The sequence below is a fragment of the Mobula hypostoma genome, chromosome 11 (assembly GCF_963921235.1).
Source record: "Mobula hypostoma chromosome 11, sMobHyp1.1, whole genome shotgun sequence".
Taxonomy (NCBI): domain Eukaryota; kingdom Metazoa; phylum Chordata; class Chondrichthyes; order Myliobatiformes; family Myliobatidae; genus Mobula; species Mobula hypostoma.
The window spans coordinates 38,354,846-38,375,958 of NC_086107.1; the positions used below are offsets into that span (position 1 = coordinate 38,354,846).

Here is a 21,113-nt window from a genome sequence, read left to right on the forward strand (position 1 = left end):
GTGGAGGCAAGTGGCTTTGATATATTAGGCTGAGTCCACTGCTCACCCAACTTCTTTTGTTCCTGCATCTTTGAATTGCTGTATCTGACCATGATGTAACCAATCAGGTTGTTTCCAAGAGTACATCTGTAGAAGCTCATTACCATGTTTGATGACATAACAAGCCTTCTTAATATTTTAAGAAAGTAGAGGTGTTGGCATGCCTTCCTTGTAATTGCATCTATGTGCTGGCCCTAGGCCAGGTCATCTGATGTGTTTGATACCCAAGCTGCTGACTCTGTGCACTGCTGATCCTCCAATGTAGACTGGTGCATGTTTGTGCTCCTTCCCCTTCCTGAAGTCAACAATAATTTCTTTAGCTTCACAGCACCATTCAAGTATGTGCCCTACATTGCTCCAGTGTACTGATCCATCACCACCTGTGATTTTTCCAACAAAATTGGTGTTGGCGAATTTATATATGGCATTGGAGCTGTGTTCTGTCAAATGTTTATAGAGATTAGAGCATGGGGCTAAGCACGCAGCATGTTTGTTGATGGTTAGCAAGGTGGAGATGATGTTAGAAATCCTCACTGACAGAGGTCTGCCACTAAGGAAGTCAGGACTGCAGTTGCAGAGGAAGGTATAGAGGCCCTGGTCTTGAAACTTGACAAGCTTGGCTGGTATGATTATGCTGGATGCCTGCCTGTACTCAATAACTACATGTGTTCCTATTGTTCAGATGGTCCAGAGCAGAATGATGAGCCAGAAAAATTGCATCTGCTGTCGAGCAGAATCAAGCTATCCAAGCACTTCATTACAGTTGATGTAAATACTACCAGGTGGTAATCACTGAGTCGGTCACTACATGCTTGGGCTCTGTACAATAAATGCCTTTTAGAAGCAGGTAGAAACATCAAACTCCAAAAGCAAAAGGTTGAATTATATCCACAAAATCTCCATCAGTTGACCTGCCCAGATATATAGTACTCAGAAAGGTCCATTGTCTGGACCAGATACCTTTGGTGGATTCACTTCTTTTAAAGGATGAACAGACGTTACCTTCAGGAACTGATATTATAGGGTCATCTCGAAATGAGGGCTGGTGTGGGAGTGTCATAGTTCTGTCTATCAAAGCATGCATTTAAGTCATTGAATTCATCCAGGAGTGATGGGTTGTTGTCATTTGTGCTAACTGAGCTCAGCTTGTAGGAAATGATAATGTGCAAGTCCTATGAGTGCTATTGAGTGTTCATCTGTGATTCCAGCCTCTATACATTCACAATGGTATTTTGTGATTGTGGATTGCCAGACTGAAGTGCCACAAATAAAGCCCTCAGCAGATTATAAATCTCCTGCATATCCACGACTTGTAGTTGGGGAAGACATGGATGTTTCTGAAGATACACGATTGTGTGTGAACCAGTTGGTATAGTGTATTTGGATGTTCAGAAAGCTGTTATTAAGTCGGAAGACAAGAAATTATTGAAACAACTAAACATCCGGTTCGGGGGTAATATCCCAGTGTGGAATAAATATTCATTTATGGAGTAACAGCATGTAAACTATAGACTGGGTCTTTTGGCACTTTGATCTATCACTTTCAAACTTCTAACATTATTCCCTCTCTCCTCCCTCTCTCACTTGTCTATGGCCCTGCTCTCACCTGCATCAACCAATCACCTGCCAGTTCTTTCTGTTTCCCCCCTCCCCCTCCCCCACCTTTCTATACAATCCAGGAGGGAGATGCAGGCTCATTATTGAATAATCTAGGTCTGCTATTTCTCAAGTTTTTTGCGTTCTAATGAATGGAAAGAATGGTTAGAAAGCTGGTGTGGCAGCATTTTGGAAAGTTGTGTTGCTTGAATTAATTGACAATTTTAAACAGTATTTAATTATTTAAAACTCTTTTTATATTTTGAGATATGGTTTTGTTTAACGATTTTACTGTCTGAAAAATTTCCTGAAATTGTAATGTTTTGACAGGTTTGTCAGTTGGTTAAGGTTAGCCAGAAACAAAAGCTTAGGCAGTTATTCATAGTAAGTTTATTATCAAAGTACATAAATGTCTCTATATATAACCATGAGATGCATTTTCATGTGGGCATTCTCAGTAAATACAAAGAAATACAATGGAATCATTGAAAAACTACACAAAGGTAGACAAACATCCAATGTCCAAGACAAACTGCAATTAAAAAAAAAATCAAATAATGATAAGTAAGTAATAAATAGTATTGACTTAAAATGTAGAGGTGTCAAAAGTGAGTCCTTAGGTTGTGGAATCAGTTCCATGTCGAGGTGAGTGAAGTTATCCATGCTGGTTCCGGAGCCTGATGGTAAACCTAATTCCTGTATTTCCCAAGGCTCCTGTCCTTGATGGCAGCAGCGAGAAGACAGCATGGCCTTGATGGTGGGGATTGCTTTTCCTGTAAAGGACTGGGTTGTATCCACTGCTTTTAATAAGATTTTCCATTCATAGGCAAAGGTGTGTCCATACCTCCGTTCCTCTGATTGAGGCCTGGCTCATGGACCTTTGGTTTCCTCCTGTAGTTAATAATCAGCTCTTTGGTTTTGAGTAAGAACCAGATTTCAGTCTCCCTTCTATATACCAATTTGTCACAATGTTTGATTCAGCCAACAATGGTGTTGTCAGCAAACTTGAATAAGGCATTGGAGCTGTACTTAGCCTCTCAATCATAAGTTTATGGCAAGTAGAGTAGGAGACTAAGCACACAGCCTTGTGGTGGACCTGTGCAGATGGTGATTGTGGAAAAGATGTTGCCAATCTGAACTGACCGGGGTCTGCAAGTGAGAAAATCGAGGACCCAGATGGACAAAGTGGTGTTGAGGTCCAGGTCTTGGAGCTTACTGTTAGCTTTGAGGGGATGATAGTGTTGCTTGTAGAGCTGTAGTCAATGAAGCGTATCCTGATGTATGCATCTTCATGTTTAATGAGCAGCCCTTCCCACCACATCATTACATTTACGTGGGTAAGTCAATATCTCTTCCCACTGAACATCCACCAATGTGGTTGTGCACATTGACAAAGTCAAACCAACAGAAATGAAGTTCATACTTTGTGCATGAGTTAGTGGTGTGTACTGACTTTTTGTTACGAGTAGGATTTCCTTGGTCTTTAATTTCCTCTTTAAAGTTATTAAATAAGTAAATGCATTTATGCTCAGTAAACCAAGAAATTTAATGATAGTAAATCATCTAACTTACAGCTTAATAGTTTGAACTGCCTTTGACTGAAACAGTTTAGGTAAAGTTTAACAATTTTATTCTACATTAACATAAAACACTATATGGAGTTTAGTGCAAATGAGGTTACGGGATAAAAAAGAATTTAGCCACAAATATGTGCTAACACTGCTAATTTTGCCAGTGCCGGCATTGGCAAAAAAAATCGTCATGCATCAAAAATTTGAATTCAGAATACATACTTATCCGTTGACTATGGCTTGTGCAACTTAACCGCACAGAAAGAATTGAATAAAATCTGACTTTGATTATGAAAAGTATTGCAAAAGAATAGTTAAATGAGGCAGGTTATAAAAGATGACCAAAATTAAGTTAATGTATGGTAAAGATTAACAGTTTTGTGCGTAATGTTTGAGAATGATATATGAGTTGCAGACGATAACAAAATAAGAGTTCAGTTTTATTGTCATAGACATGTATATATAGTGTAGGAAAGTCATGAAAAATTAGTTTATTGCAGCAGCAGCTCAGTAGATTGCAAACATGACAAACCTAACTTAACATTAACTTATATTAACATAAATTGTACATAATTTGTAAGACAAAATTTTAAAAATCATAGTTTTAATTGTGAGAGGAGAAAGATCTATAGTTTGGGGTAGTATTAGTGCTTTTGACAACAGGATCAAAAAGATGTGGCACAGAAGGTAGGGGACCCTTGTTTATTCTCCCTACAAATAATAGTAATTAATTCTAAGACTATTGTAACTAGAATTTAGGGCCTGCAAATGTGCAAAAAGATTCTCTGCTGGTTAGAAAATGAAGAGTTTAAATTGTACTTCAAATGATATCTTGTTGTGGAATTAAAAGGTGTAAAAGTAACACACTAATAGGTCATGTTATAAGTTTAATGGAATACTGAGTACTGTGGTAAAAGGAAGATTTGGGTTGTAGCGATCTCTCTTTGTGTGACTTTCTTGTCCATCCCTACAGATCTTCCTCTTAGCAGTTATCCCTGCAAATGGAACAAGTGCTACACCTCCCCTACCTCTTCTCTCACCACCATTCAGGGCCTCAAACAGTCCTTGCACGTGAGATGACACTTAGACTGAGAGTCTGTCGGGGTCTTCTGTATCTGGTGCTCCTGGTGCAGCCTCCCCTGCCTCAATGAGACCCGACATAAACTGGGACTCCAATTTTTCAAGCACCATCTCTTCGTCCACAACAAAAAGCAGAATCTCCTGGTGGCTACCCATTTCCCTTTCCCTTTCTGGCCTGCCAGTCCATGGTCTCCTCTACTGTCACAATGAGGCCACATTCAGGTTGGAGGAACAAAACCTCATTTTCCAATAGGTAGCCTCCAACCTAATGGCATGAACATCAGTTTCTAACTTCTGGTGAATTTTCCCCCTCCCGCTTCTGTCTTCTTCCATTCCCCATTCTGGTTCCCTCTCACTTCTCCTCCTCACCTGCTCATCACCTCCCTCCTTCTGTTTCATGGTCCGCTCTCCAATAAGATTCCTCATTCTTCAACCCTTCATCTCTTCCACCTAACACCACACAGCTTCTAGCTTCAAGCCCCTCCTCCACCCTGCCACTTTCCACCACCTATCACCTGCCAGTTTATAATCCTTCCCTCCCCCCCCCCCACCTTCTTCTTGCTTCTGTCCCCTTCCCTTCCTGTACTGATGGAAGTCTTGGTCCAAAACATCAACCATTTATTCTTCTCCATAAAAGCTGCTTGAGTTGCTGCGTTCCTCTAGTACTCTGTGTATTTTCAAGATTTGGGATGTAATAGTGAATGCTTATGAACCCTCAGGATCACATGTGACACAGCATTGGACCAATAGAAAAAGGGTTGAGAAAATTGAAAGGATTTCTACAGGATGTTGCAGATACCAATAGCAAATGCCATTAGTACAATAGATTAAATGAAGGAGAGTGGTGGAATCTGGGGTGAATGTGGGATTAGTATAAATTGGTGATTTGTGATTAGTATGGGCTTGGTGTGCTGTAGGGCATGTTTCTGTGCTGTATTCACTTTAACTCTAGGACTCATTATCTTTAGAAATCAATGTAAGAGATTTTGAACAGAGCAGTTACATTTTTTTAATGGTTCTAAGTTCCTTTATCTTCGCCACATCTCAGGATGACGCTTCTATTCCAGAACATGTGAGATGTCCTCATTGTGGGGAGGGCAGCATTGACGGTAGAGAAACGGGGTTTCCTTTCCTCTACCATCAATGCTGCCCTCACCATATCTCCTCCATTTCCTGGACATTGGCCCTCACTGCACCACCATAATAGGGAGAGAATTCTCCTTGCCTTTACCTACGACCCCAGGAGCCTCTGAATCAAGCATATCATTCTCCGTAATTTCTGCCATCTTTAGTAGGATTTTACCACTAAATGCACCTCTCCTTCCCACCCCCACTCTCTGCTTTCTGCAGGGATTACTCTCTGTATGACTCCCTTGTCCATTCATCCATCCACAATGATCTCCCTCTCCTCCGTCACCACCATTCACCCACTCACCTTACCACTTGCCAGATCTCAAATATCACCTGCCAGTTTATACTTCTTCCCCAGCCCCTACCTTCTTTTTCTGACTTCTTCCCCCTTCCATTCCAGTCCTGATGAAAGGTCTCGATCCAAAGCATTGACTGCTTATTCCTTTCCATGGGTGCTGCCTGTCTTCTGAGTTCTTCCAGCATCTTGCATGTGTTACTCTGGATTTCCAGCATCTGCAGAATCTCTTGTGTTTTCATTTTTTTTTGAATTGTATTACTCATGGTGGAGATGCAAGTTGAGAGTGTGTGACCATTAATTAACTGGTTTGAAAAAGAAATGACAGACTGTGTACATGGGATTAAAACTCGGTTTCTTCTTTTTAACATGAACATCTGAATATTTATATTTGCCTTTAGACATTAGCAAATACATCCTGTCCTCGTTATATGCGTCTTCAGACAATGCAGATTCACAGTTATGCGAGGAACCTATTTCTACCAACGTCTTGTTATATGCATCCAAAACTTACAGTTATGCGAGGAGCACTGTTTTCCCGCCAATACAAGTCACATGCGCACACCTCACAGTCTCACTGTTGGGACAAGAAGCACCACTTTCCCGCCAATACAAGTCAGGTGCGCGCGCCTCACAATCTCTCTCCCGCCACTCTCGCATTGGTTTTGGCAAGGTGTGAATGCACAGTCTTAAACTTCTGTTGTTTTTTTACCTACGGTGCAGTGATTTTGTGCTTGAAATATTTAACTATGCCTCCTAAGCGTCCAATGTCATGTCTTGGGCCGTCAGCCAAGCGGCAGAGAACCGCTTTAACACTTGAAAAAAAGGTTGGAAATTATAAACAGCGTGGCATCAGCTGAAGGTAACACAGCTCTGGGACGCTACTGCTGGAACAGAATCTTGCCTTTAAAGTTCTTTTGTTGCTTGACAATGCACCAGCCCATCCTAAACATTTGGACAGCATTCATCCTAACATAACAGTGCGTTTCCCGCCGCCTAATGCAACATCGCTGATTCAACCACTCTTCCGGTGTGATCCACATTCAAGGTGTGCGTGGTTTTTTACCGTAAACTATTTCTCAGATGCTGCAAGCAACAGACGATTTTGAAAATCCCTGGAGTTTACGAACAGTGAGGGAATGGTGGAAGTTGGAACATTTGGCACAAATGGCAATGGACATGGACCCAAGTTTAGAACGGAGTCAGCATTTCAGTCGTTCCCTGCCGTCAACCCTTCTTCACTACGAGCAAATTTAAAACAAAATGCTGCCAAGCAAACAACCCTCACTACTTTATTCAAATCGGTAACACCTTCTGCTAGCAGTTCTAAGAGTTCTGTGAGTCTTCCTTCACCCCTTGCTGTACTTGATATTATCCTGACGACCACAACCATCCACCTTATCCATGTAAAGCTGCCCAACACCACAACAACCATTCATCTCCCAGAGCGAACACACCTGCCACTGTTGGTGAGTACTGTACACCCTGAGATATTAACTTTCTATGATTTACTACATTGAATATTACCTTAAATTGATGAAATATAATACAAATGTCTTGTAGTACTGCTTTTGTGTCATATTGGCATGAAAATGTGAATAAATTCCAGATAAAACATATTTAGGAAGCCCTCTGGAACGCATCCCTGTTTTCTCCACTTAAATAATTACTCACATTATGCGATTTCACATTATGTGTCAACTGCGAGGAACGTATCCCCCACGTATAACGAGGATAGGGTGTAATCAACTGGCTTCTTCTCAAGCAGGATTAACTTTTTATGGAAATTTATTCCAAATATTTGTGATTATAATAAATTGTAAAGAAGAACTGGTTTTCTTCAGTACCTGAGAATTCTTAAGACCTGCACTGAAAAATTCTATTCTAACTTCAATATTGTATGTATAAGCTACACCATAATGTCATTGGAAGGTGATTAATATCAAATGTTAATAAGCAGCTAGAAAGGTTACATGTTAAATTTGTGAAGTAACATGCTATAAATGGGGACTTTGGCTTTTGCCTCACCAAAATTCTGTCAACCATTGTATTATCCTCACCATGCTCGACTTTAAATTGGTTTTAATGACCTGCCATTTTTCTGACCTTGAAGAAATCATTGCTTTTCCAGAGTTTCCAATTGAAGCTACTGAAGTTTGAACTTTACTTTTTAATCAGATATGTTGTACATCTGAACTATTTTCAAAACAATTAACACACATAAAAGTTGCTGGTGAACACAGCAGGCCAGGCAGCACCTCTTCCTAGAGATGCTGCCTGGCTGCTGCGTTCACCAGCAACTTTTATGTGTGTTGTTTGAATTTCCAGCATCTGCAGAATTCCTGTTGTTTGCGTTTTCAAAACAATTACTTTGGTTGTGAAGTAATTTATGATATCCTGAACACGAGAAAATCTGCAGTTGCTGGAAATTCAAGCAACACACAAAATGCTGGTGGAACGCAGCAGGCCAGGTGGCATCTATAGGCAGAAGTACAACTGACATTTCGGGTCGAGATCCTTCGTCAGGACTAACGAAAAAAAGAGATAGTAGGAGATTTGAGAGGGGGAGGGGAGACCCGAAATGATAGGAGAAGACAGGTGGGGTAAGGATGAAGCTAAGAGCTGGATAGTTGATTGGCAAAAGGGATACGAGGCTGGAGACGGGGGAGTATTATGGGACAGAAGGCCTTAGAACAAAAGGGGAGGGGAGCACCAGAGGAAGATGGAGAACAGGCAAGGAGTTATTGTGAGAGGGAAAGAGAGAGAAAATAAATAAATAAATAATTAGGGATGGGGGGGTAAGAAGGGGAGGAGGGACATTAACGGAAGTTAGAGAAATCAATGTTCATGCCATCAGGTTGGAGGCTACCCAGACAGAATATAAAGTGTTGTTCCTCCAACTTGAGTGTGGCTTCATCTTGACAGTAGAGGAAGCCATGGATTGACATACCGGAATGGGAATGGGACGTGGAATTAAAATGTGTGGCCACTGGGAGATCCTGCTTTCTCTGGCGGACAGAACGTAGGTGTTCAGCAAAGCAGTCTCCCAATCTGCATCAGGTCTCACCAATACAGTCAGCCCTCCTTATCTGCAAGTTCAGCATGCGCGAATTCAACCAACTGCGAATCGAGAAAACCCGGAAGTGCTCTTCCAGCACTTGTTGTTCGAACATGTACAGACTTTTTTTTCTTGTCACTATTCCCTAAACAATGCAGGATAACAACTATTTTACATCGCATTTACATTGTATTAGGTATTATAAGTAATCTAGAGATGATTTAAAGTATACGGGAGGATGTGCGTAGATTATCGTGGATCAGGATCCAAAAAAAAACCGGAAGTTCTCTAAGTAAGTCAGAACAGGTACATCCGGTATTATTTAGCATCAATTAGTCAAACGTTTATCTTAGTATATAGTATATATTTTACCTTTCTATGCATATAGAATACTTAAGTCACGTATGTTTCAGCACTGGGCTCAGGAACGGAAATTCCCGAGTTCGATCCAGTGACAGATCGCTCCTGAGTGCGCTGTCCATCCCTGCCGGATTGATGTGGAGGATCAAAAACCCAAAACCCCAAAACCCAATAATTAAACCACTGCATTGCGTAATAATTGTGGCTTTCATTGGGCAGGGCCTTTCTCATTTTATCCTTTAAAATTGTTCCGATCGTTGACCGACTGTAGCCTAACGTTTTTCCAATGACCGATGGCATTTCACCTCTTTCTGATCGCTTTATTATTTCCACTTTATTTTAAATCGCGATCATGATTATTTTCGTGAACAGAAACACTGCGGATTCAGAGCTCCGCCACTGTGTCGTAATGCCCATCACACTGAGACAGTTTAAGTAAGGTCCAGGGTTCCGCTGGATCCTAAGGTCCACCGCATTGAGACAGGTTGAATAAGGGACTTGAGCATCTGAGTTTTTTGGTATCCATGAGGGGTCCCGGAACCAATCCCTCATGGATAAGGAGGGCCGACTGTAGATAGACGGCCACACGGGGAGCACCGGACACAGTATATCACACCAGCAGACTCACAGGTGAAGTGATATCCTGAGGTTGTGAAACATATTGCTGGTCCTTTCCTCCACGTTTGACAATTTCATTTAAACTAATTTGACAGGGTTATGTGAACCGGAGTGAAAAGGCTGAGATGGTGTAGTTGGTATACAAGTCAATGCATTGTATAATGAAATTGTGAGGAAGGCAGGCAGATAATAGGACAAAATTGCTATCAGTGCGTTGAGTTGATGTGCAACATGGGGGCAAAATTGAAAAGGGTAATGAATACAGGACTTGAACGTGTTATATTTGAATGCATGTAGTATATAGAATAAGGTAGATGATCTTGTAGTGCAGTTAGAGATTGGCAGGAATGACTGTGGGTATCACTGTGTCTTGGCTTGAAAGAAGATCATAGTTGGGAGCTTAACATCCAAGGGTACATACAGTGGCACCCTTTTTTCTCCAAACATACCTTTGCTCATTGTGGCCAAATAGTTCTATTCAGAAGGTTCAAAGGGACATGTAAACAAGCCTCATGCATTTTGGAAACAAGTCCTGTGGACTGACGAAGTTAAAATCGAATTTGTCAAAGGGGGTGTTACTAAGTACTGCCATGCAGGGTACCCAAACTTTTGCTTCAGGCCCTTTTCCTTTTTTGTTACTTTGTAACTGTAAAAGATGGAAATAAAAATGTTTTCTTAAAATATTAAAGAAATGTGTCATCTTTAACTTTATACCTTTTGGAAATCAGTTCATCTTTTACTCGCTTATTCACAGTAACAGAAATTTTGACCAGGGGTGCCCAAACTTTTGCATGCCACTGTACTATATTGAAAGGACAAGCAGGTAGGCAGAGGGGATGGGGGTGGTTCTGTTGGTAAAAAATGGAATCAAATCCTTCAAGGTGACATAGGATCAGAAAACAACAGAATCCTTTTGGGTAGAGATAAGAAACTGGTAGGGTTAAGAAACTGCGAGGGTAAAAAGACCTTGATAGGAATTATAACAAGGTCTCTGAACAGGAGTCAGGATGTGGGATACACAGTACAACAGGAGATAGAAAAGGCATGTGAAATGCGTAATGTTACATTAGTCATGGGGGATTTTGTTATGCAGGTAGGTTGGGAAAATCAATTTGGTGCTGGATCCCAAGAGAAGGAATTTGTTGAATTCCGGTGGCAGGGGTTCACAACCTTATTTTAAGCCACGGAGTCCTATCATTAACCGAGGAGTCCATGGACCCTAGGTTGGGAAGCCCTGGCCTATGGGATGTTTTTTTAGAGCAGTTTGTGGTGAGCCTTCGAGGCGAAAGGCAATTCTGGATTGTGTGTTGTGTAATGAACCAGATTTGATTAGGGAGCTTGAGGTAAAGGAACCTTTTGGGGACAGTGATCATAATATGATAGAATTCACTCTACAGTTTGAGAGGGAGAAGATGGTCAGGTTTATTTGTATTACAGTGGAGTAAAGGGAATTATACTGACATGAGAGAGGTGCTGGCCAAAGTTCATCGGAAGGAAACACTAACAGGGATGACGGCAGAGAACGGGAATGGCTACAGTTTTGGGGAGCAATTTGGAAGGCGCAAGATAGATACACCCCAAAGATGAAGAAGTATTCTCAAGGGTGGATGAGACAACCGTGGTTGACAAGGGAAGCTAAGGCAGTGTAAAAGCAAAGAGAGAGCATATAATAAAGCAAAAATTAGCAAGAAGTTAAAGGATTGGGAAACTTTTAAAAACCAGCAGAAGGCAACCAAAAGCTGTAAGGCTAACCAATAATATAAAAGAAGATACCTGAAGTTTTTCAGATTTATAGAGTAAAAGAGAGGCGGGATTGGATGTCAGAGCACTAGAAAATGATACTGGAGAGGTATCAATGTTGGGACAAAGAAATAAGGGACAAACTAGATAAGTATTTTGCATCAGTCTTTAAGTGGAAGACGCTGGCATTTTGTCAGAAATTTGAGAATGTCAGGGGACAGGAGTGAATATGGTTGAAATTATAATTGAAGGTGCTTTGGAAGCTGAAAGGTTTGAAGTTTGTTAAGTCACCTGGACCAAATGGACTACATCCCAGGGTTCTGAAAGCAGTAGCTGAAAAGATTGTAGAGGCATTAGTAATGATCTTTCAAGAGTCACTAAATTCTGGAATAGTTCAGGAGGACTGGAAAATATAAAATGTCACTACTCTCTTTAAAGAGTGGGAGAGGCAGAAGAAAGGAAATTATAGACCAGTTAGCCTGACTTCAGTGGTTGGGAAGATGTCCGTAATTAAGGATGAATTTTCGGGGTCCTTGGAGGCACATGATAAATTAGGCTAAAGTCAGCATAGTTTCCTTAAGGGGAAATCCTGCCTGACAAATATTTTGGAATTCTTTTAGGAAATAACAGGCAGGATAGATGAAGGAGAGTTAATGGACATTCTTTACTTATACTTTCAAAAGCCTTTTGACAAGGTGCCACACATGAGGCTGCTTAACAAGATAAGAGCCCATGGTATTACAGGCACGAGCCAAAGAGTCGGACTGAAGGGGATATATTCGGGTTGTCTGCTGGTGGGTAGTGGTGTTCCGCAGGGGTTGGTATTGGGACTGTTTCTTTTCTCATGATAAATCAACAATTTGGATGATGGATTTGATAGCTTTGAGGCCACATTTGCAGCTGATACAAAGGTAGGTGGAAGGGCAGGTGTTGTTGAGGAAGCAGAGAGTCTGCAGAAGGATGTAGACAGATTGGGAGAATGGGCAAAGAAGTGACAGTGGAATGTAGTGTCGGGAAATGTCGTCATGCGATTTGGAAGAAGGAATAAAGGTGTGGACTGATTTCTAAACAGGAAGAAAATTCAATATTCAGACATTCAAAGTGACTTGAGAGTCCTTGTGTAGGATTCCCTACGAGTTAACTTACAGGTTAAGTCGGTGGCAAGGAAGACAAATGCAATGTTAACATTAACTTCAGGAGGACTAGCATACAAAAGCAAGTATGTAATGCTGAGGCTTTCTAAGGCATTGGTCAGCTCGCACTGGGAGTAGTGTGAGCAGATTTGGGCCCCTTACCTTAGAAAAGATATGTTGGTCTTGGAGAAAAGACGTGCGGTTTCAGAGGAGGTTCATGAGAATTATTCTGGGAATGAAAGGGTTAATGTATGATGAGCTTTTGATAGCCCTGAGCCTGTACTCACTGGAGTTCAGATGAATTATGGGGGATCTTATGAAAACCCATCAAATATTGAAGGGCCTAGATAAAGTGGATGTGAAAAGTCCTTGGACTGGAGGGCACAGCCTCAGAATAGAAGGGCGTACATTTAGTACAGAGATGAGCAGGAACCTCTTTTGCGAGAGGGTGGTGAATCTGTGGAATTCATTGCCATGGAGGCCAAGTTAATGGGTATATTTAAAGTAGTAGTTGATCGTTTCTCGATTAATCAGGGCATCAGTGGTTAAAGGGAGAAGGCAGAAGAATGGACTTGAGAGTGATAATATGATGGAATGGTGGAGCAGAGTCGATGGGCTAAATGGACTAATTCTGCTCCTGTGTCTTATGGTCTTCAGATAGTTCCTCGCTGCTCATGTTTAATTTTATGTTTTGTAGCTGCAAAACATAAAACTAATTGAAAGAAAAACATGGGAGCCAAGGATGACTCATGTACATTTAGTTTTACATTACTGAGGCATGCAAATTTGACGTGGTGGCCTAAAGACATATGCCATTCATGTACTACTAACAAATAACATAATGAATTATGAAAACAACAAGATGCTTAATCAAACAATATAATTACAATGTTACTCAAGTATTACTGCAATATTAAATACAGAACACTTCTCCCTGCTTAGCTATAAACTCCATCTCAATATAGAATGCATCTCCGCTGTATACACAGCATACTATAAAATATAGTTACTATATAGACATCCACAGCATAGTAAATTTTAAGTAGTCCTATTCAGGCCTAAAAATTTAATCGTCGTGGAGGATTTTTTACTCTTGTGGAATAGCATCTTTCTGATGAGGGGCGGGGATGATTGTGCTTGGCAGGAAAGACTTGGGGCTGTGAAACAATCTAGGGCCCCCTCTGTGGTGGTTGTAGGAATTAAATCCAGGACTGCAGGAGATGGTTCTGACAGTTCTGGACACCTTTCTTCTCTAACAATTGATCAATATGTTGTCTCCAGATAATATCAGATGCAATTTCCATTGTGTAGGACAGTGATCCAGCTCCGTTGTTAATCTTTCCAATTACCCACTTTTGATCATCTCTGTAATCCCTTGCCAGGACTGCTTGTCCAAGAGTGAAACTTCAAACTTCCTTAAGAAGCCCTCATTTTGCCTTAGCTGTTTGTCCTGCATACTTCTCCTTCTGAGATTGGGCTTGAGGTATTCCAAGTGTGAATGCAAGGGATGACCCAGGAACGGCATAGCTGGTGAGTTGTTGGTTGTGGAGTGTGATGTGCAAAGAGGAAATTGGATTCTGATTCACTCTGTGTAATGTGTTCCATTGACATTGCTCACAGTGCGTTCTTTAGACTCTGGACCGGCCAATTTTAGCTGGGTGGTACAGTGCAGATGTAATGCGTCTTAATCCATACATTTTCCAGAATGGCTGTAACTGTTCCACAAGAAGCTGTGGTCCTTTGTGGCTGACTAAGTGTTCATTACACCAGAACCTGAGAAGAGGCTTCCTAACACATCAACAGTGTGCAACACTGTAGTGGAGGCTGTTGGGAACACTTCTGGCTGCTTTGTAGCTGCATGTACTACTACCAAGAAATTTGTGCCTATGAATATTTTGTCAAAATCCAGATGAATCCTCTGCCAGGCGATACAAACCATTCCCAGGGATGGAGAGGCACTGCACTTGGCATCTTCTGGATGTGTTGGCAACCCGAATAGTGCATGATAAGCTGTTTGATCTGTTGGTCTATCCCACGTCACCATGCAAAGCTTCAAGCCAATGCTTTCATTTTGACCATGCCTAGAAAACTGGCATGTGGCTGCTTAAAACTTAAAAAGGCTGGATGGTACAACAACTCTCAATCCCCAAATAAGGCAAACCCTCCTCCCCCATCGAGGTCAAGTTCATCCTGGCGCTAATAAATATGGAGGAACTAGAGTTTCTTCTGCATATTCCAGCCATTTTAGGTGGACCTCAGACAGTGTGGGGTCTTTTCTGGATTCTCTTTGATTCAAATCTTTTGTAATAGGGACTCCTCTTCCTTTTCATTCTGCTTATGAAACCTAAAGCAATCAATATTGATTTCAGTTCTAAATATCCCAGCATTACTTTCATGGTATCAGCAAAGCTCATTTTTTTCTGGTTTGGTTGGAGCAGTCAAACTTCTAAGCAATAAGTATGCTTTTCCACCTATTATGTTTGGCAAAACAGGCATTTTTTGCTTCAAGATACTGCTCAATTCGTTCAGTATGCAACATCTAGTTTTCTGTTGTGCAATGAAAACATTTCCAATGTAGCCAGTTATTTCTGCTTGTTCTTTTATTTATGATTTGTGATTATTATCACTGATTATGAGACTGCAAATTTTGTCTATTTTCTGCCTTTTTAACTCGAGCATCAACATGCTGTGCTTTTTTGTAAGTTATTTTTTATTGAATTTCATCATCAAACAAACATTTCCATAAGATGTATTTCAGATACTGTACATATATATCATATAATCATATTTGTCACAAATCTCCACATAATATTTATCTGAGGTAAAAAACTCAACTGTCTTGCTGCGCTTCAACAGGTAGGTGGTCATCTTGGGGCCGTTTTAAATCTTTCTTGTAGCCACCATTATGATATGTAACTCCACAACATAAAAATAATTGAATGAAAATCATGGGAGCTGGAGATAAGAGTGTACTTAGTTTCTTTTGTTTAGTGAGGCGCTCTCATATGCCGTGGTGGCATAATGATGTATGTTATTCACATACTTTATAAATATAACCCGTAGTAAATTTTGTAACCAAAGAAAGAATGCTTAATCAAACAATAAATTCACAATATGACTCAAATATTAAATACAGAACATTTATTCCCTCTGCAAAGATGTTTGTGCTCTATGTTTCAGGTGAGCCCTTCATTCATTGCCCTTTTCTGCACCATAATTTCTTCCCTAACACCACAATAGCATTAAGACAGCAGAAGATTGTCATATAACTGATATTGTTTAATCATTTCTGAATGCATTGTGTGATGGAGTCTGATATTTGCCCACTTATTAAATTTAATATTAAAATCTCTTGTACATCATAGTAACATCAAGACATGTGTCCTTATCTTTATAATCTTTAAATGATACTTAATATTTTATGATTTTTTTCAAAACGTTGTTAGACTTTGCCCCGTTGTCTTTCCAGTTGATGGCCTTTTAACCGTTAATAAATCCAATTAAGTCATTCCTGACCCCAGGGGGCTGTCTGGGAAGAATTCCACCACATGCTGTTGCTCGTAGCTGCCATCTATCACAATTAACGTTCAGAGCTGAAACACTATTTTTTCATGCCCATCACTCTGAACCAGGAAAATGAAACAACGATTGGACAGTTTCAGCATCACATTTTGACAAAGTGTCTTTTCACCCTTACCCCATCAAAGGAACAGCAATAAAGGGCAATTTCAGATGTTAACATTGAATTCCTATTAAAGCTTGTTTATTAATATGCATGTGGACATAATGAATGTGTGTGTCTTCCAGAAATACAATATAAGTAATTGATTAGCAGAAATAAAATTTATTATCAACTGCAAGTTTTCCCATTGGGAATACTTTGAAAATTATAGCCTGTTGTAATTTTCCGTAGCTATTGGTATAGGTCTGCTGGTAAAGTCAGCACTTTTTACTTAAGAACAGGTGACTTCTTCGTTATGGCTGTTTAGGTTACAGAAATTCACTCATAAACTGCTGCTTAAGAATTGTTAAGATATATTCTGAGAGACAAATTTTATTCAGTATGTGAAAAAATAAACACGATGTGAAAGAGATAAATTTTATCATTTTTATTTTTAATCACTTAATACTGTGGGGCACTAAAATATATTCACAATGTCACTGCGTCAGTTGGGTTGGTAGTCACAGCAGAGTCTCTCCTATGTCATGTTCTCTTCTATCTGTGGACACATGGACTTGCTGCATTGTGAGATGCCACAACAGTCATGGTCAACTCCTTAGAATACTCCACCTCCATTGTCACTACCCTTTAACCCATTACCTCCCTGAACTCCTCCTTTGCCTTTTCCCCATGAATCCCAATCTTCAAATCCCATCCCTTTCTTTGATATCTCCTGTTGAAAAATCCTTTTGTAATTCATGAGCGTTGTGTGTCAGAGCAAATGCTTCACAAATCAACAGCTTAGTAGCACTGCACTTTGATCATAGTTACTATGTCCTCAGACTGGAATGTTCATAACTAAGGAAAGACTGCCTACCCAATCGATGCAGTGACATCATATTCACATCTTATTGCCCCAAAGTATTTTGAATAAAAATTAAGATTAACTGAATTATTTGTTTCTTTTGGATGAGCCTTGTTCATCCCGAGACCGCTGTTGGCCTCACTCTGTCATCAAGTCATCTGCTACACTTATGAGATGGAATTCAATGGGAAAAGGGACTTGTAGTGCTACACATGCTTTTCTGCAGTGCGAGTCCTACCATTACATAAGAGTTGCTGTTGCAGTTTTAATTAAACAATCTCCCTACAATGACTTCAGAAGTGTCCATGACTTTAAAGTGCATCTGTTGTTATTTAAAATTTGGACATAGTCTGCATGAATGGAGTCCTGCTGTGGTCTAAAAGTCAGAGTGCATCTTGGCATTCCAAACATTTCCTAACTAGAAGATTATAGCCTGATTTTTTGTGAACTTTATTGCTGTGGGCCTCATGACAGCATTCAGAAACATGCTTGGCATTTTGGTTAAAATAACTCAGATGTATCAAGCCATTTTGGATAGACAGTTGGTCTTAATCAATGTCTGAATAATTAATGTTGAGTGTAAGAGAATAATCTTAATTAAATTTGCATATCTTCTGGAGAAGGTATAGTAGTATAGAAATTAATCTAGGACCTTTTAAGGAATAGTTTTCTTAATTTGCTGCAGATTCTGTTTCATGTTATTCATTCAGAACTCAGCTTGTATCCCAATAGTACACTAAAGATTAAGTGATAGGTCCCCAAAGATCGTCTGTAGTAAATTATAGTTGGGGCCAGTTAATTATATTTTTCCACGCATTGCCTCTTTATCAAACAGGTGGGTGGTAATTGAGTTGAGATAATTTGACTATGAGCGACTGGAATGTAAGGTATCAAGATTTATGATTTCCTGTTTTTTTTCCTCCAGGATTGTTCAGCTTCTGAAGAATATTATGTTGCTGCTACATTGCTGCCACTGACAACAGCATTTTACCGGGTAAGCCCATGTGATTTCATGCCTCAACTCCCGAGAGTAAATTCAGTCTTGTCTGGATTTGATTGCAGAAAAGGGGGTTTAGGTACAAAATGTAGCTGTTGAGTTTATTAAAAAGAGCTTGTAAGCAGCAAGCTTTCTGATTCTAGAATAATCTTCTGATTCTAGAATGATGTGACACTTTAGAATATGCATATTATCGGCAGTGGACTTCGCAAAGTTATACTTAATATACTGAAGTACTTTGGATAGAGTAGCATGACATTGCTCAGGGAATCCAAGTGTGAACTGAACCTGGCTTTAAAAAATACAATGATTTTTTATTATCCATTGGCTATTTTTATGATGAACATCTTGCAAATACATAGGATGTCATCTATTCTGGTTAATAACATATTTAGTTAAATAAGTAATTAGATTGATTATTTGTCACATGGGAAGTGTTAAATCTGATAGATTATGACTTGTACCTAAAGTAAAATGTGAAGTACATGAATTCAATTGCAGCTAATTCATTTATTGCTAATATTATATAAACATAATGTGAGTTTTTTTGTTATTAGGGAGTGGGGAGAATGGGCTTGATATGTTAGAAAAAATTCATCGAGGTTAACACTTATGCTAGCAACAGAGAATATTTTAGATTTATATGTCAGGAATGTCCAGCATAGTTTGTTGGGCCTCAGCTGTAGTTAATTTTATTCAGTTTTTGGCATTCTCCTTGTAGAAAATGAACACTGGTATCAAGAGTGTCACAAAAAGTAAAAAGAATTCTTATCCATTATTTTGCTTCTGTAAATTTTCTTCTTTTGCAGCATGATCTTATGTTTATCATGGAAAAACTCTTACTCCTTTCCAGGTTTTTTTTAAAAGGCCTATGGTATATGGAGAAAAAATACAAGGGGAAAAGAAAGCAAACAAATTTGTCAAAATCATTCACCACTAACGGTGTAACTCCAGGAATTAAGCCATATTTACTTATTTTTTTAGAGCTTGGTTCTTTTTTAGTTTCATGTTGTGAAAGTTGGACATACATAGCTTATAGGCAAATTTGTGGAAGTTTTTAAATTGCTTACTTTTGCACATAGAATCAAAGAGTATTAGAAACCTACAGCACAAAAATGGGCCCTCAGAGCTTACCTTGTCCATGTTGTCCATCTGTGCTAATCCTATTTGCCTGCATTGGACCCACATTCTTAACTCCTTTTCTATCCAGTACCTGCCTAAATGTCTTTTAAACATGATAATAGGGTTTTATTTCTGCTACTCATTTTCAACATTCTCCATCCTCTGTGTGGGGGAACATACCCTTCAAATCTCTTTTAAGTTTCTCCTTTCTCAACTTAAACCACCAGTTGTAAACTTCTCTCTCCAGGGAAAAAGATTCTGACTGTCTATCTATCTGTCCAATATAATTTTATAAATCTCTCTAAAGTCATCCTGCAGTCTCTGAGCTTCCAGTGGAAATAAAGTCACCCTTTCCAGACTCTGCTTGGAACCATAACTCTTCATTGCAGGAAATATTTTGATTGAATCTTTTTAGTAATTTTTCTCTGTGTGACAATATCCTTCCTGTAGTGTGGTGACAAAAAGAGTACACAATGTTCTCTAAGTGTAGCCTAACCATTGTTTTGGACAACTGCAAGATGATGTCCCAATTCTTATACTGATTGTCTCTGCCACTGAAGACAATCAGGCCTCACGCCTTTTTCAGTCACCTATTCACCTGTGTTGCCACTTTCAGGAAACTATTAACTTACAGCCCCATGTCTCTCTGTTTATCAATGCTCCTAAAGTCTCTGCCATTTACTCGACACTCGATGGCCGCTTTATTAGGTACACTGGCTCATTAATGCAAATGTCTAATCAGCTAATCATACGGCAGCAACTCAATGCATAGAACTATGTAGACATGGCCAGAAGGTTCAGTTGTTCTGACCAAATATCAGAATGGGAAAGAAATGTGATTTCAGTGATGTTGGCTGTAAAATGATTGTTGGTGCCTGACAGGCTGTTTGACTATATCAGAAACTACTGATCTCCTGGGATTTCCATGCACACCTGTCTTGAGTTCACAGAGAATAATGTGAAAAACAAAAAAAAATCCAGTGAGCAGCCCTTCTGTGGGCGAAAATGCCTTGTTAATCACTGAGGTCAGAGGAGAATGGCTAGACGGTAACTTAAATATCCATGCGTTATAACAGTGGTGTGCAGAGGAACGTATCTGACGACAACATCTCGAACCTTGAAGTGGATGGTCGCAGCAGAAGAGAGCAAACATACACTCAGTGGCCACTCTATTAGATACAGGATGTACCTAATAAAGTGGCTATTGAGTGTGTATGCAATATCAGAATTTGACATCCTAAGTACATCGGCTCACACTTGTCTGTTTTAAATACCATCTGCCACTGCGCTACTCAGTGATCTATGTCATATTGTAATTTCTGGCAACCTTCTTCACTAACGACAATTCCATCAGATTTCATGACAATTGCAAGCTTAATCATACCATTTATTGTCTATGTGGGAGAAAAATAACAAACATATTTGCTGACCCAAATTTCTATGATGAAAGCTAAATTATTGAGCTTAAATTATATTTAGAAGATTTGTGATGAGGCACAATTTAAGTCCACTTACCATCTCAAGCTAATGGATGGAGGTACTTTTGACAAAAGCGCAATACTCACTTTCATAGTTAGTTACAATCAGTTAATTTCCAGGTGTTGAAGAACATTAGGATATCTGCTGTTTTTCCAAAGGAACAGACTGAGGTTGAATTGTGCAAAGACAATTGAATTCTGAGCACATGCAAAATATCTCTCAGTATTTAATCTTTCCCTTAAAGAATGATATTTAATTAATCCGGTTGGATTCACTTGGTCCTCCCTCCCCTTCCCCATAGATGCCATGTATTCACCTTGAATTCCCAGTCTTTTATTGTAATGCTTTATATGTTCACAGTCTAGCTA

The 21,113-nt window shown here is 39.7% G+C and overlaps 1 protein-coding gene across 2 annotated transcripts in view; it reads left to right on the forward strand.

Annotated features, from left to right (window-relative positions):
- The window catches only part of sbf2 (SET binding factor 2), a 569,459-nt gene that overhangs the window by 379,002 nt on the left and 169,344 nt on the right, over positions 1 to 21,113 (forward strand). For both annotated transcript variants that reach the window (XM_063061848.1, XM_063061849.1), the window contains exon 17: positions 18,073 to 18,141. In XM_063061848.1, the coding sequence (XP_062917918.1) occupies positions 18,073 to 18,141 (69 nt within the window). The remainder of the gene's footprint in view (positions 1 to 18,072; positions 18,142 to 21,113) is intronic.